The 15,538-nt window shown below is 49.1% G+C and overlaps 1 protein-coding gene across 2 annotated transcripts in view; it reads right to left on the bottom strand.

The window, feature by feature from the left end:
* Positions 1-15,538, bottom strand: part of UBR5 (ubiquitin protein ligase E3 component n-recognin 5) — a 162,981-nt gene that overhangs the window by 113,542 nt on the left and 33,901 nt on the right. For both annotated transcript variants that reach the window (XM_088442666.1, XM_088442667.1), the window contains exons 7-11: positions 9,283-9,442; positions 8,894-9,043; positions 7,727-7,938; positions 6,938-7,054; positions 6,556-6,666 (exon numbers count right to left, since the gene is read on the bottom strand). In XM_088442666.1, the coding sequence (XP_088298792.1) occupies positions 6,556-6,666; positions 6,938-7,054; positions 7,727-7,938; positions 8,894-9,043; positions 9,283-9,442 (750 nt within the window). The remainder of the gene's footprint in view (positions 1-6,555; positions 6,667-6,937; positions 7,055-7,726; positions 7,939-8,893; positions 9,044-9,282; positions 9,443-15,538) is intronic.

Genomic DNA, 15,538 nt, shown 5'->3' with positions numbered 1-15,538 from the left:
GATCCGGACCGAAGAGAACTTCTCCGGTAAACGGCAAGGCTTCCAGACCCTTCTTGGAATCAGCGTCCGCCTTCCAGGATCGCAGCCACAAGGTGCGACGAGCAGCTACCGCTGCTGAAGAAATTCTAGACACCAGAGTACTAATGTCTAGAGCCGCCTCGTTGATGTAAGTGGCCGAATCACGGAGATTGCCAATCAACTCCGCCTGTTCGACCGGACAGTCGGAATCAAAAGAAGCCTCTAATGAAGGGAGGACATGGATGGCATCGGCAATGTGGCACTACGGACAAGACGGGTCACGTGAGAATCCACCTGTGGAGGGGATTCCCACTTAGCAAAATAATTATCCACGAACGGATAAGCCACCGCCAGGCGTCTCTGCGGCTGGTATCTTTTGCCAGGCTGTTTCCACGCCTCCTCTAAATGGTCCACCAACTGACCCGAAAGAGGAAAGACTGTGGCATCGCCCTTCACATCTTTGAAAAAGGCATATTTAGACTTAGCCGCTGGGGGAACTTCGTCCTCAATCACCAAGGCTGTGCGGACCGCCCGAATAAGTCCAGGAATATATACTTTGGAATCTCCCCATCATCAGACGTCCCTTCGTCATCCTCATAAGGAGCTGACAGAGACGCCACCGGCCGTTTATGAGGCCGCATCACAGACTCCCCTTGCAATACATCCGACAAGTGCTGTACAGAACTCGTCAGGGAGTTAACCCACGCTGGCTCCTGAGAAACCGGGAGCGGGGAAATAGGGAGACTGTGGGGTACCACCAATTGTCGTGGGAAACCCTGCATGGGTGACGACACCACAGACTGCTGGGACAAACCCATCGGAGTAAACGCGGGCTGCGGAGCTAACTGGCCCACTAAAGCTGTTAGCGCCTGAGCGAAACAAGCCCAGGGCGGCTCCTGTACCGGTGCTGTAACCGTAAGAGGCCGCGCCATGGACAAACACTGCCGGCAAAGGCCCTCCGCGCTACCCTTCCCCTCCGCTAACTGTACTTTACACGTGGTACACTGTAGCCGGAGGGGAAAATCACTTTCAGACATGATGGCACCAAGTATGTGACCCCTCTCACCAATTATATATTAAATAGGCGAGAGACCACCCTGCAGCACTGCACCGCAAGGGCTTAGCAGAAAGAACAGGGACAGTAATAAAGCTGACAGTTTAGAGAAGAAAAGTTACAGGTAGCGCTAGCACAGTCACATACAATGCAAAGAAAATCAATTCCTGCACTAACAGCGCTGATCACTCAACTACACAGACTCAGGGCCTGGTAGGACACAGCGCTGCATACACAGACCTGACCCAGCGGAGGAGAGGTATGCGGGGGGACCCAGACCACGTTGCTTCCGTCCAGTGCTTCCAGCAGCGTTCACCATGCGTTGGAGAAGATGGCCGCCGAGGAGCAGAGAGGAGGCTGGCCTGGGGGAGGAGCGCTGACACAGGGCCAGTCAGCACAGTGCAGAGAGGGCTGTGTGCAGCGGGGGAGGCGCCGGCTGTGAGACAGGGAAGGCGCGCTCCCCTGGCATGCATTTAACCCCTGGGACGCCGCAGCGCTACCGCTCTGCTGCGGTCCGCTGTCCCAGGGGGTAGTGGAAGCACAGGTTGGTCGCCTGGCTCCACGCTGCAGCCAATCCCCAGGGAGCCCGCTGCTTACCTCTGTCCCCCTTGAATCCGGCCATGGTCCGGAACATCTGGGGTCACCACTAGCTGTGACCCCAGATGCCCACCAGCATCCCCGGATCAGTACCGGCGTTCTGGTACCGGCGGGGTGTAGGGAAGACAGCATGGACGTCAGGACTGACTGTCCATACTGTACATCCAGATGTGCAGCCACAGCTGCATGAAGAAAAAGCTTCAGGGGCTCTTCTAGCCCCCACTCCAACAGGTGCACCCGACTCCGGCAGGGCACCAAACTAAACTGGGGTGCCTTGGCTCGGGGGCGGGGTATAGGAGGGGGACCCAGTGCATCCTGGGAGGCTGAAAGCTTAACTCTTTGGTGCCCTGCGACTGACGTCACACCTATACCCCAAGGTATCCTGTGGATACCCTATGGACCCTGAAGTAGAAAAACAAACTGGAACGGCCACGGAGCTGTCAGCTCATCCACCGCCACTGCCTGCGGATCCCAGGAGCGGGAGCAATAAAGAGGGAGCTGATTGTTTTGTCTGGAAACCATAAGATCAAATTTGGGGCCTGCCCCATCGCTGAGTCAGATCCTGGAAAACCCGAGGCTGAAGAGCCCATTCCCCTGGATGAAGATCCTGGCGACTTAGGTAATCCGCTTCCCAGTTTGACACCTGGAAAGAAGACAGCTGATAGCACCGCATCGTGCTTTTCCACCCAACGGAGGATGCGGGATACCTCCCTCATAGCTCCCCGGCTTAGAGTTCCTCCTTGTCGATTTATGTACACCACCGCGGTTGCGTTGTCTGACTGGTCAGCCCCCGAAGGAGAGGAAAGGCGTCTTGAAGGGCGTTGTAAACTGCCGAGTTCCAGAACATTTATCGGAAGGAGGGCTTCCTGAGCCAACCATCGTCCCTGGTAATGACGATCCAGAACCACTGCTCCCCAGCCTGAGACTGGCGTCCGTCATCAGAATCACCCAGTTCCACAGACCGAAAATGCTTCCCGGCCAGGAGATGGTTGGACTGTATCCACTAAAGAAGGGAAATTCTCGTTTCTGTAGACAGCAGCACTAAGCAGTGCATGTGGACATGATATTCCGACCACTGGAACAAGAGATCCAGTTGGAAGGTCAGAGAGTGAAAACGACCTTGAAAGCCGCTACCATCTTGCCAAGAAGTCTGATACAAAGTTGCACGGAGACTCTACGAGGTTGAAGGAAAAGTCTAATTCCTTGATTGCCGCAGCTTTGTCTTCCGGAAGAAACACCTTCTGAAGAGTGATGTCCAGAATCATCCCCAGGAACAGGAATAAGAGACGCTGTGTAGGGACCAACTGCGACTTTGGAAAGTTGATAATCCAGCCGTGCTGAAGCAGGTGGTAAGTGGATACATCCAGAAGAAGCCGTTGGAGACGGGAGCCTTGAGCAGAAGACCGTCCAGATACGGGATTATAGTGACCCCCCGAAGACGAAGAAGAGCCACTATGGTGGTCATGACCTTCATAAATACCCTGGGGGCCGAAGATAGTCCGAACGGAAGAGCCCGAAACGTATAGTGTGCATCTTGAATGGCAAATCTGAGAAACGCTTGATGCGGTTCCCAGATGGGAATGTGTAAGTAGGCATCTTTGATATCTAAAGACACCATGTACTCCAGACTTGCCATCACCGAGCACAGAGATTCCATATTGAACCTGAAAACGTCAAGTGAAGATTTTGAGACTTCAAATTCAGAATAGGTCGAACCGAGCTGTCCTGTCTCGGGACCACGAAAAAGTTGAATAGAAGCTGTAATTCCTCTGGTGTCTTGGAACAGGAACCACCACCTCTGAATCTAGGAGCCTTGTGGTAGCCTGCTGTAACACCCTTCTCTTCATTTCCGAGGTCGGAAGTCGGTCGTGAAAAAACGACGAGGAGAACGGATCGAGAAATCTATACGGTAACCTTGTGAAGCTAGATTTCGAACCCAGGAGTCAGAACAAGTTTGAAGTCACATTTCCTTGAACAGAGAGAGCCGAGCTTTCACCATGGGAACCCCCAGGTGGGCTGGTAGCCAGTCATGCCACTGGCTTGTTGGCAGGTTTAGTGTCATGATGGCGAGGGGGGACAGCTGCACCTCCTTTACCTCTTGAAGCCTCGGAACTTTGTGAGAAACCTAAAGGAGCGAAAGGAAGTCCCAGAATAAGACCTTCGTGGTAACGGGGTCGATGAGGAAGAGGATGGTAGGAAGGTGGATTTGCTTCCTGTGGCCTGAGAGTTCCACTTATCCAACTCCGGTCCGAAAAGAATATCCCCTGTGAAAGGTGAAGCCTCCACAGCCCTCTTAAGGTGCCTACACACTTAGTGATATTTTATACGATTTGCCCGATTCCGACGCATCGCGACGACAAATCGTGTAAAATATGACCAAATCGCGAGTACCCACTCACGATCACGATGCGCGTCCCCACAGGTCGTACATCGCATCTTCAGATCTGCCGGGCAAGATCTGACAATCTCAGTCACATTGCACTGGAATAGTTAGGAGGCAGGATAGATCATTTGTCACATTGGACAGTTTTTAACACCAAATCATGCCCACGACTGCCAGGGAGTTGCTGGGGAGAGTTCAAGTGGAAATCAGACACTATATTGCATCGTAACCACATCACCAAGTGTGTAGGCACCTTAAGATTCGGCATCCAGTAGCGAAGCCAGAGAGCTCTGCGAGCCGCTTTTGCTAAAGCTGAAATCCGGAAACCAAGAAAACCTACATCCCTGGAAGCCTCACCAAGAGGGTCCTCCTCCGAATCCTGAAAGAGATCTCCTTCATCTACTAAAGACACTCGGTCATATGACTGCAGTATCGCCGGTACGGCTCTTTTTCTGGTCGGAGGATGCGGAGTTAGCACCTGGACCTGAGAACCAGGACCCACCCTGTGAACGAAACTTTCCATAGAGCGTGCTAGGGCCTGAGCCCAGGCCGGCTCAGCTGCATCCCTTTCTTTGCGGGATTCTGCTAATTCCGCAGAGATCCGACATGACGCCAGTGAGTGTGGCCCAAGGGGTAAGGGGGCGAATCCTGGGCCTGGGTTGTCCTTAGGGATCCCCTGGGTCACATGAGTCACATAATACATTGCCACCTGAGCGAGCCTGGGTAAACTTAGAATTACACTGTTTACAGGTGAACAGTTTTTGTGATGCCTTAGAGGTAGCACCCCTTCCTATCTCAGTGGCAGCGACAGCTAGCAAAATTCCACTTATACTCAGACACAGTGTAAGAGGGAGGGAAGATATATAAAAAGAGGCACAGCAATAGAGGGGGAGGACTGTTACACAAACCCTCAATAGGACTCCGTTACAGCAAATTACCCCACAACAACTCATTGTCCCTTTATAGGCAATACAGGTATATTCTGCTGTAGCAGCGTTGGTGAAGCTGTGATGCTGTGCTGATCGCAGGGCGTCTGCATGCAGAGCTGTGCATCTAATGGCAGCCAGAAGCTGTTCTACAGCGGGAAGCAGTGAAGATTACACGCCTCTACTCCGGGGGAGAAGCTCCCCCCCCTCTGGAATGGCCATCTACACAGAGCTGTCTGTCTAAGGAGAAGCTCCTACACCGCGGCTTTTCTTAAGCCCAGCGCTTCCCCTGCTATCGGGGAAGGGTGGCAGTACTCACCCAGCCATTGCCGCCGACCCATACCTAGCCGCACGCAGCTGCGACGGGCCCCCTGCTCACTTGATGTCTTGGTGAGAACTGGTCAGGGACCCAGTGCGTGCCTCAAGAAGCGTCGACGGGTCCCACAGGCAGACAGGGGCGAACGGTCTGCCTGTGAAGAAAAAACTAAATAAAAATTAAATATATTCTCGAGAGTGCCCTAGGGACCGACTCCCTCGAAGGCACTTTTCTAAAAACTGGTGAGGGGCATAGGGGGGGGGGGGGGGAGGAGCCAGTCACACTTATAAATTTTTAAAGTGCTGGTTCCACTCTGCAGCACCCGTCTATACCTCACAGTCTTGACTAGTGTCCCCTGTGGATGGAAAAATAGACTATATATACATACATACACACACATTAAAATATATGCACACATGGTAAAAGCAATATTATTAATAACACTGTCCAGACAGATAGTGTATGCATTAGGTACTGTAACTTTAGCATTTGCTACCGCCACTAAGAAATCACATCTCCTGGAATAAATCAAGCACAAGTATCCTACAGTTTTCTAAAGTGACAGCAAGTTCCCTACACTGGAGGCTCTCTCGCAACGGAGACAGACCTCTGTAGCAGTAGCTGCCATCCCATAAGGACATTTAAAAAAAAAAAAAAAAAACACTATAATACAAAAAAAAAAAAAAAACCACCTGTCAGGTATAGTTTAAGCTGCAGAGTAAGGGCCAAACACCACTTACTATACACTCTCGTTTCCCCCATGGATGAAGGAGAAATTGGCCTTCTCTGGGGGTGCATTTTACACATGCAATTTAAGCGCAAATTCTGAGAAACTCTGCATGAGACTCAAGTGACAAATGTGGGTTGGGGTAATCTGTATATACTCTGACTGATAGCTGCAATTATTCTTGATGATGTAAGTTTCATACCATAATTTACCAAGAACAAGACTATGAAAGGATAGGTGTCAGATTGTAAATTAAACTTAATCTATATATACACAAAATGTGTGCTGGGAAGTTTGGAAAAAAGTGAAGGAGAATCAAGTCTTTAAGAAGAAGTTTAACAAAAAATAAATAAATATCTTATGATTTGCATGTGAAATAATCAATGAAGCTGCAATAAGGCAACAAAGTGATGTCATTCAATTCCTTTCATTCATTTTGGCAGATAGTTGGAACTGGTTTCATACACTGAAGAAATATTATTAAAAAAATAAATAAAAATAAAAAACCGGCTAGAGAGTTGAAATGGGCCAAACCTTATTGCTTTCTGTAGCGACTGTAGCTCGTATGCTATTTGCTGAAAGTAGAACAATTTTTTCATTTGCCAGGCCCAAGAAAGTTGTTCTTGGATGATGTAACAAAGGATTCTGGAGAACAAAACAGGTAGTGGGAAGCAAAAATTGTCAACATGAGTCATTTTGTACATCAGAACTTCCAAATATCAAGTCAATGATTTAGACAAATACAGCAGGTACACACAAACCATCAATCCATCCATCCATCCCAGGGTCACCAAGTACATGTTTAGCAATATGGCATACTCTAATTTAGAAGCATTATTGCTTAATGTTATGCAGAGAATATATTGCATTTGTAGATAAAACCGCTAAAATTGACCAAAGAAGGTAAAGTACAAACCTGGGGGTTCCTATATGGTTCTGACTCCAACCACTTCCATTGATACAGCTCTCCCTTACTGCTTACAGCAACTAGTTCTGAATACAGGGCTCCAATTGAAATAAACTTTGTTCCATCCTAAGCACAAAAACATGATAATAAACCACTACAGTATATAACGATGCAATGATTTTCTTGTAATGACAAAGTACTCGTCACCCAGAAGCATATAAATAAATGAATATTGGGGCTTGAACACTAGCTTGAATAACCTGAGTGATAACCCCTCCCCCCCATATGCCAACTTTGTTCTACTACAACTGACACCTATGATGTGCAGCTAAGTGTTGGTTTTTGGAGAACGCCTTATGCCACGTATCCACTACGTGACATTACTGAGTGATTGCACGATTTACAACATCGTAATCGTGCAATCGCTCAGTAATGGGGAACAAATCGTGCAAAGTAATGTCGGAAACGACAAGCGATGCGCGCTCCCGCTGGTCGTTTCCGACATCAATCATCGCCCGAACATGCTGGTCAATCTGCCGGTAATGACAGATTGCCCATGTTCGGGGATGATTGATGTACCTACACTGAACGCTCCGTGTAGGCACAGCATAGACTGAAATGACTGCAATGTTGTAATTGTGCTGTCATTTCACAGTCTGTTAGTGGACACGCACCTTTACACTCGCCATATTTTCATATTTAAATTTGTAACATATTTAAACAGACAAGTAGCAATTGCTAAGATCATGAATCCCAAACCAACATACTTTGTGACTTGTGAACCAAAAACAAAATTACCTTCTCTGGCCACCACTGCAGGTCTTCTCCTAGTGATACTGGACTCAGTATAGGGGTGTTCTTCTTGTCCAAACTGGGCTCCCCATCTTTACTAGTGGAGCCCCTTTCATTATCGAATGAGGCCCCATCGAGCCACCTCCTCTCACGCAAGCGTAAAACTGACTCACGTTCACGCAACAGTTCAGAGTCTCTTTCTAAGGGAAGAAGGAGAACTGGTATGCAATTGGGTCACACCAGTGGGATAAAAGTAAGCCAATCTCTATTTAAGACCCTTCTTACCTAGTAGCAAGTATAGCTTATGTATGCTCAACAGAAATGATCTCCATTACTACCATTTCTTGATATGCAGGGTCACATAACTAAGTTTTTGCAGCAAAGTCTGAACTATAGGATGTATCTTTGCTACGGTCTATAAATCTAGTTACAAATATTAATGTGCTCCTGTGCTCAGCAAGGGGAAATCTAAAAAGATATTACTATCGGTCTTGAAGGAAAAACAAAAATGATAATAGCTTAGACAAGAAGCATGGTTAAGCCCTAAATGGGATGTTTAATGCAAGACTAAGAGGGTCAGAAACTAGAATATGTAGTGTAAATAAACAAGCCACAGAATATAGGGGGTGCTTCCAGAATTACATCTTAATGGACCAGTGACACCAAAAAAATACATAAAAAGGACCATCTACAGGGCACTTTAATGCATGTTATACAGCAGAAATAAGCATCAAAAAGTGACTTATCTGGAAAGTTTGAATTCATGAATGACCGGCTGGCACTACCATACAGTACCTATGAATCAGTTTAGGTAAACGTATAACAATTTCAGGTTAGGAGTACCAATCTTAGATCATCCGATATATGCTCTACCAATCTGAAAGTGAAACATTGCTAAAAAAAAAAAAAAAAAAAAAAAGGTCTTGCATGCCATTCAACACATCCAGATAAAGCACGTGTCCACAGAAGCCTGTGCAGTTAAGAGTCTTAAGCCGATATGATCCTTGTAAACTTTTGGAGTGAATGGGCCATTAAAAGGGACTTTTCTGACAGCATTACGGAGCTCCTGGTGCTGCACCTACATACTCGATAGGAGAACCAGATCACAAGGGAAAGCTACAAGACTAGGACATAACATGACTAATTTCTAAGAAGACAAAGGCACAGAATTACCTCTAGATGAGCCTATCCTGGAAAGTGAAGAGCGCCGAAAGGATGGGTAACCAAAGTAGCTAATATCTTCTGAAAACATAGCATCAGCATCAATTATGACACTTGGGTGAGCAGAATGAATGTCAGCATCCAGCAGTGACATAAGATCCTCTATAAACACAAGGATCACAAGCCGTCATTAAGCAAAATATGAACACAGAATGCCATGAGACATTTCACTACAGTCACTAACAAGCCTCCAACTGAGGCCACATATCCAATAATAAAAGTGTAAACATAACGTGACTGAGCTTCCAAAGGCTTTTAATTGCCTATTACAATTAGGTTTCAGGAACTAAAGACCACCCCTAATCATGTGTAATCGGTGGGCCTAGGAAGCCAACACTAACCTCCTGGCAAGTAGGATTCGCTGGCTGTGTCGTCTCCGTCATCCCCATCTTCATCGTCCCGGCTCAGGAGGTTGTTCACAGCCAAGTTCACATCTAGATTTGTTCTCTGGAGTTCTCTTATAATAACACTTCGAGATTTTCCTTGAAGAACCACCTGGGCCTTTAGAAAAAAAACAGGACGGGGATTGGGTGGGAATAAAACAACGTCACTAAATGAAAGACTACAGATTGGCTTACAAAGAGGCCACTGTGGATAGAATTGTGCACTCGGGCTGATACAGAGCGGGCTGTAATTGCGATAAAAATAGTGCAACATTAAAAGAGCCACAATTGTAGCTCTATGCAAAGTGGGAACTAATCTTAAGATGCAGCAGCATATACGTCTCTGGTTTACGCCACGCAAACATCACATGCACTAATAGCTCACTTACACCCATGTTTTTAACCATTTTATTTCCAAACACTTTCACTGATAAGCAGCAATAAAACTGCTACAACCTGCCCTAACACAGTAGAAACTAAGTATATGTACAAAAATGAACAAAGTTTTGGCCAAACACAAAAGTTCAACATATGTACAAGTAACGAAAAAAAGAAAAACAAACAGTTTGCTAATGCTGGGGATCATCCATTATTTGCACTTGCCCAAGACCACACACACACACACACGGCTTTTGCAAAATCTGCATTTGCTCACAATGGTGCAAACACGCCCTTACTGTATTCAGCCTTTAATACGGCCCTGTCCACCTCTCCAGGAGCATGCAGGCATAAGTTTTATCATCACAGAAATCTACGAGTGTGCTCACTGTTCTGAGCAATTTCACACAAGATATGCTAAACCAACTGACGGAGAACTCTCAGCATCTAGTTTGTGGACAGAGATCTTATATTAATAACAAAACTTAAGACGGGTAAGAAATCTCATAAATCGCCCTTTTTCCATTAGTATGCCAGCACTTGTTACTCCTTAGCTTACTACATGTCACCACTGCTCCGCTCCCTTGTCCCCTTAACGGACGTGGTTGTATGTAAGGCAACCGGAGCCAGAAGTGCTTCCTCTGGCAAGGTTGCATTACATGCGACGACACCAGCCACTCTGTCCCCCGGCGACTACAGAGGAGATCCATTCTGCATTTGTGAACAGATCTCCTTCTGTTCTGGCCCCCCTGCAATGATGCAACATCGCTGCCAGAATTGCACCCCAAAATGGTGTGCAAACAGCAATCTAGGGCGCATGCACCAACAGTTGAGAGTGTGAGGATGGTAACTTGGTTCCCCTTCGAGCACCAGTAAGCTGATCTCTGGATGTGCAGAGATCAGCTGCAGCAGGGGGGACGATCAGTCCCCCCTGCACCAGGCTCCGCTATGCTCTGCTGGGCATGCTAGGTTGTGTAGTTCCAGAGTAGTTGGCGTGCCACAGGTTTCCTATCCATGTGCTATGGTATGTCGCAGTGTATGGTACTTTATGCCCTGACATACGGTTACAGTGAATGGTGCTGTAGACACTACATGGTACCTTGTACGTTAAATACAGTTTCATATTTAATCAAAACAGTTTCAAGCTGATCATTCTAACGCGAAGCAATCGGGAAGCCGACTGCCTATATACCGGCAGCCAGCTTCCCGACTGTCTTATCCCGGCAAGGGTGAAATGCCGGGCATCTAGATGTAGACGCCCGCATTTCCCCGACGCCGGGAGACCGGCATCACGATCGTAGTGATGCCAGGCGCCGCGAGCCTAGGGGGAGGGGGAACTTAGGCTAGGGGGAGGGAGGGTTAGGCACCCCCGGGGGGGGGACTTAGGGTTAGGCACTTGGGGGGGAAGTTAGGGTTAGGCACCCCTAAGGAGGGTTAGGGTTAGGTTAGTGGATACTTACCCATCCACGATCGGGATTTCCAGGACTGTCGGGCTTCCGCTGCGTTGCACTCTGCTCCTGTCGGGCTGCCGCTGACGGGAATCGAGCCACCGGCCATGCGGCCGGCGGTATTTCATACCCATTCCATTCAAACACCGACATAGCTGGCTAAGTTTCCATGCATCGTTTAAAGACCTTTTCAAGTTTTGAAATACTAACATTGAGGATTATGACTAGAAGCCATTCAACCCTTTATCATCATATGGACTTCGAAGAGTGTTAACAAGGGTAAGTTTTACCATAATTCTCCTTTTCTTCTTCAGGGTCCATAAGGCTCCACAGGGGGGAGACAATGGGGGATGTCCCAAAGCACTTGTTCAAGGCTGGGGACGCTCCTGCGCTGAGGAGAACCCGGTGCCCGAAGGAAGCATCCTGAAAGGCAAAAGTATCAAAGGCATAGAACCCAAGAAAGGTGTGGACAGAAGACCACGTGGCCACCTTGCATAGTTCTTCGGCAGACGCACAACGACAGGCTGCCCACAAGGGACCCACAGAGCAAGTAAAATGAGCAGATACTGAAGCAGTCACAGGAAGGCCAGTCTGCGTGTAAGCCTGTGAGATAGACTCTGGCTAGATGGCTTCAAATGTTTGTTAGCTGGCCATCCCTTCTTGTGGAATCCATATAGGACAAAGAGATAGTCCGATTTCCTGATGGAACTAGTACGGTCCACGTAGATCTTCAAAGCACGGCCCATATCCAAAGGAGGCCTCACCTGCCGAGTGGTGTGGTGATTGAAAGGCTGGAACCACAATTTCCTCATTAAAGGTGGAAACGAAAGACATCTTGGGAAGGAAGCCAAGGTACGTTCGAACAGCAGCCCTGTCCGGATGAAAGTTTAGAAATGGGAAGCGACAGGAAAGCACCCCTAAATACAATACCCTACGGGCAGATGCTATAGCCAGAAGAAGTCTCCGCAGTGAACCATTTGACATCTACTGAATCCAGGGGTTCGAATAGAGATTCCTGAAGTGCATGTAGAACCACTGACAAATCCCACAGAGCCACAGACTGAGGCTGTATACGTAGAACAACCTGCAGGAAGGTGTGAACATCCGATAGAGGAACAATTCTGCGCTGGAACCAGATGGATAGAGCAGACACGTGCACTTTCAGAGAGGCTAGGCAGAGTCCGAGATCCAATTCCACTTAAAGAAAGGCAAGGATTCCAGTAAACCCTAAAAATCAGAGTGTCAGTTTCTAGTAGAACACCACTGGAAATATGTATGCCACACCGGGTGATAAATCCTGGCCTGTTTATGCGCTCTGAGCATGGTCTGGACCACAGAGCTATAAAACCCTTTAGACCATAGGATTTATGTCTCAAGAGCCAAGCCGTTAAAGACAGACGGGCCAGGTCTGGATGTAGACTGGGACCCTAAGACAAGAAGTCTGATCGTAGAGGAATACATGATACGGGTGCCCCCTGCTACGGGTGCCCCCGGTGGGTGCCCCCTGCTACGGGTGCCCCCGGTGGGTGCCCCCTGCTACGGGTGCCCCCGGTGGGTGCCCCCTGCTACGGGTGCCCCCGGTGGGTGCCCCCTGCTACGGGTGCCCCCGGTGGGTGCCCCCTGCTACGGGTGCCCCCGGTGGGTGCCCCCTGCTACGGGTGCCCCCTGCTACGGGTGCCCCCTGCTACGGGTGCCCCATGATACAGTAGCGCATACTCACGAAAAAAAAAAAGAGACAACTTACCTGATCCCCGCTCCAGCCGACGACCGCCGCTGTCCGCTGCTCCCGGCCCGCTCTGCACTATGGGAGAGACAAAATTACGTCTCTCCGATCAACCGCTGCGGGGGAGCCGGAATGGGAGCTCATGAGTGAGCTCTAGCCGGCTACCTCCATGGCCGCAGCAGCCAATCAGAGTCTGTATGACTCATTGGCTGGCTGCGCTGCTATGACAAACACACAGCTGGCGGCTGTGTGTTTGTTTCTGTGTAGGGCAGACCACTACTCACTGCGGTCTGCCCTACACTTGTGGGACACCAGCGGCGGGTGCGGGCCCCGGTGCAATGCACCGGCTGCACCGCCGCTAGTTTTCAGTGCAGCTCAACTGCCGGGTGGTGGGGGATTTTTGCCGGGCGTGCCGCCCGACAAAGCATGGGGAGAACACTGCTGCGTCGGGGTCCCTCGTCCTGGCCCCGTACACTGGAAGCTTGTGGTTTTGTCGTGAGGCCATGAGGTCCACGTCGAGTAGACCCAATTTGTCCACTAGTAGATGAAAGACTTCTGGATTAAGAGACCACTCCCCTGCATGAAAAATCGTGACAGCTGAGAAAATCCGCCTCCCAATTGAGAATCCCCGGGATGAACACTGCGGAGCTGGCTGGGAGTTGGCATTCAGCCCATGTGAGAATACGGGACACTTCTGCCATTGCTGACCGACTTCGAGTGCCTCCTTGGTGATTGAGGTAGGCCACTGCCTTGGCGTTGTCGGACTGTACTTGTACTGGCCTGCGCTGAAGAAGAATATCCTGAGCAAGAGTGAAACGGCTCAGAGTTCCAGGACGTTGATTGACAAGATCGCCTCGGCTGGAGTCCAGCGTCCTTGGAAGGAGTGCTGGCCATCTCTGCGCCCCACTCGGAGGCTTGCGTCCGTGGTGAGGAGTGCCCAGTCCGGGATCCAAAAAGGGCGACCCATGTTTAGGTGGGACGTCTGTAGCCACCAGGATAGGGACAGGCGAACCTCATGAGAAAGGGCTCATTCATCTGGGACCTGAGCAGATGTGGCAGCCCGTTCCACCTGGATAGGATCAGGTGTTGTAGGGGCCTGGAGTGATACTGAGCAAACTCCACCATTTCAAAAGGTGGACACCATGGATGAGAAGGGGTCAGGGAAGACTTTTTTCAGTTGATCAGCCAACCGTGCGTTTGTAGAAAGGCAATGGTTACTTGTAGATGGCAGTTAGTTTCTGAAGAGCAGTATGGGAGCAGTCTGATCCCCTGACAACGAAGATAGGCCGCCATAACTGCCATGAACTTGGTAAAGACCCGAGGAGCTGTAGAAAGCCCAAAAGGCAGTGCTTGAAATTGGTAATGTTGACAGCAAACCAGAGACACTGATGAGAAGGCGCTATATTTTATTCACCCATATGATCAGATAGCTGATCAGAGTGCGGACACTCTGGCAAAACTACCTTCTGTCACTTAAATAATGTCTTTTTAACCTTAGGAATTGCTTCTGCCTCTTCTATTTGAAGAATAGATTTTACAGCTCTCACAAGTTCAGGTATATTCAATTTAGAGGGGGTTCCTCCTCACCCGAGGGGGGAGTCAGAGTGAGTGGTGTGCATCTTCTGCCTCCCCAAAGGATTACTCAGAATCTGATAGCTGGGTGGACTGGGAAGATAACACAGCACACTTAGTAGGTTTACCAGGTAAGGGTTTCTCCTTTTGCAGCATTTGCTGAAAGTCTGTAGAGGTAGCCAGCAGACTCTGCACTGAGGTAGAAAGTATGTCTACCCATGGGGGAGGCAAAGGCTTCGCAGGGAGTACGTGCTGTGCCCATCCAATAGGAGGAGTTACCACAGGGACCACTAGGAGGTCCACAATTTTTGCCAACACCTGTGAATAAGAAGCCATGGGGGGAGGGTGGGAGGAGAGGATGCAAGAGCTGATAGGCCAGGTACCGTATAACAAGATGCACATAGACCATCTTGAATGAGATCCACTGACAGGACTTGCAAGACACCAGAGTGGGAGCAGCAGGTTGCCTGTTCTTGCCTTTGCTAGACATAGCTGCAAGGAAAATGTAGCACACAATCTGGCACAGTGCAGTGAGCAATCCAGATGTATGTGCAATATGGCACACTGTAGTGCACAACACAGGTATACAGTATGTGATCGCCCTCACTAATATAGGTAGATGTGAGGTACAATGAACCCCCCTTATACCTCAGTATTCCAGGGTTTTAATGAAAGAAAGGGAAAGGTATAAACAGACAGCAGTGCTAGCACAAGTCACATACAATGCAAAGTATACAATATAACTGCAGTGGGCATTAAATTCAACTACACAGATCTCAGTGGCTGGTAGGAAATAGCGCTGTATAACCTGGCTCCTGGGAGAGGTATACAGGGAGACCAGCCCCAGCGTTCCCAGAGACCTGATGCAGAAAATGGCTGCTGTCTGAGGGGGTGGAAGGTGAACGAGGAGCAGCTCAGGGGCTGCAAGACTGCAGTGGAATGGCGCCCTAAGCTGGGGGAGGGGCCTTCTCCCCTATGCTGACATCAGCCACCGGGTCCCTGGCCTTAGCGGTCCCCCTGCGCCAGTATAGGTTATACCCTGGGGGCCTAGTGGAGTCCCGGACGAACCAGTGTATAGTGTTCCCTCTAGGTC

Source organism: Taudactylus pleione, unplaced genomic scaffold (genome assembly GCF_031769625.1).
Source record: "Taudactylus pleione unplaced genomic scaffold, aTauple2 ptg000314l, whole genome shotgun sequence".
Taxonomy (NCBI): domain Eukaryota; kingdom Metazoa; phylum Chordata; class Amphibia; order Anura; family Myobatrachidae; genus Taudactylus; species Taudactylus pleione.
Note: the sequence above shows the minus strand (reverse complement) of the source record. Positions and strands in the feature narration are given on the sequence as shown.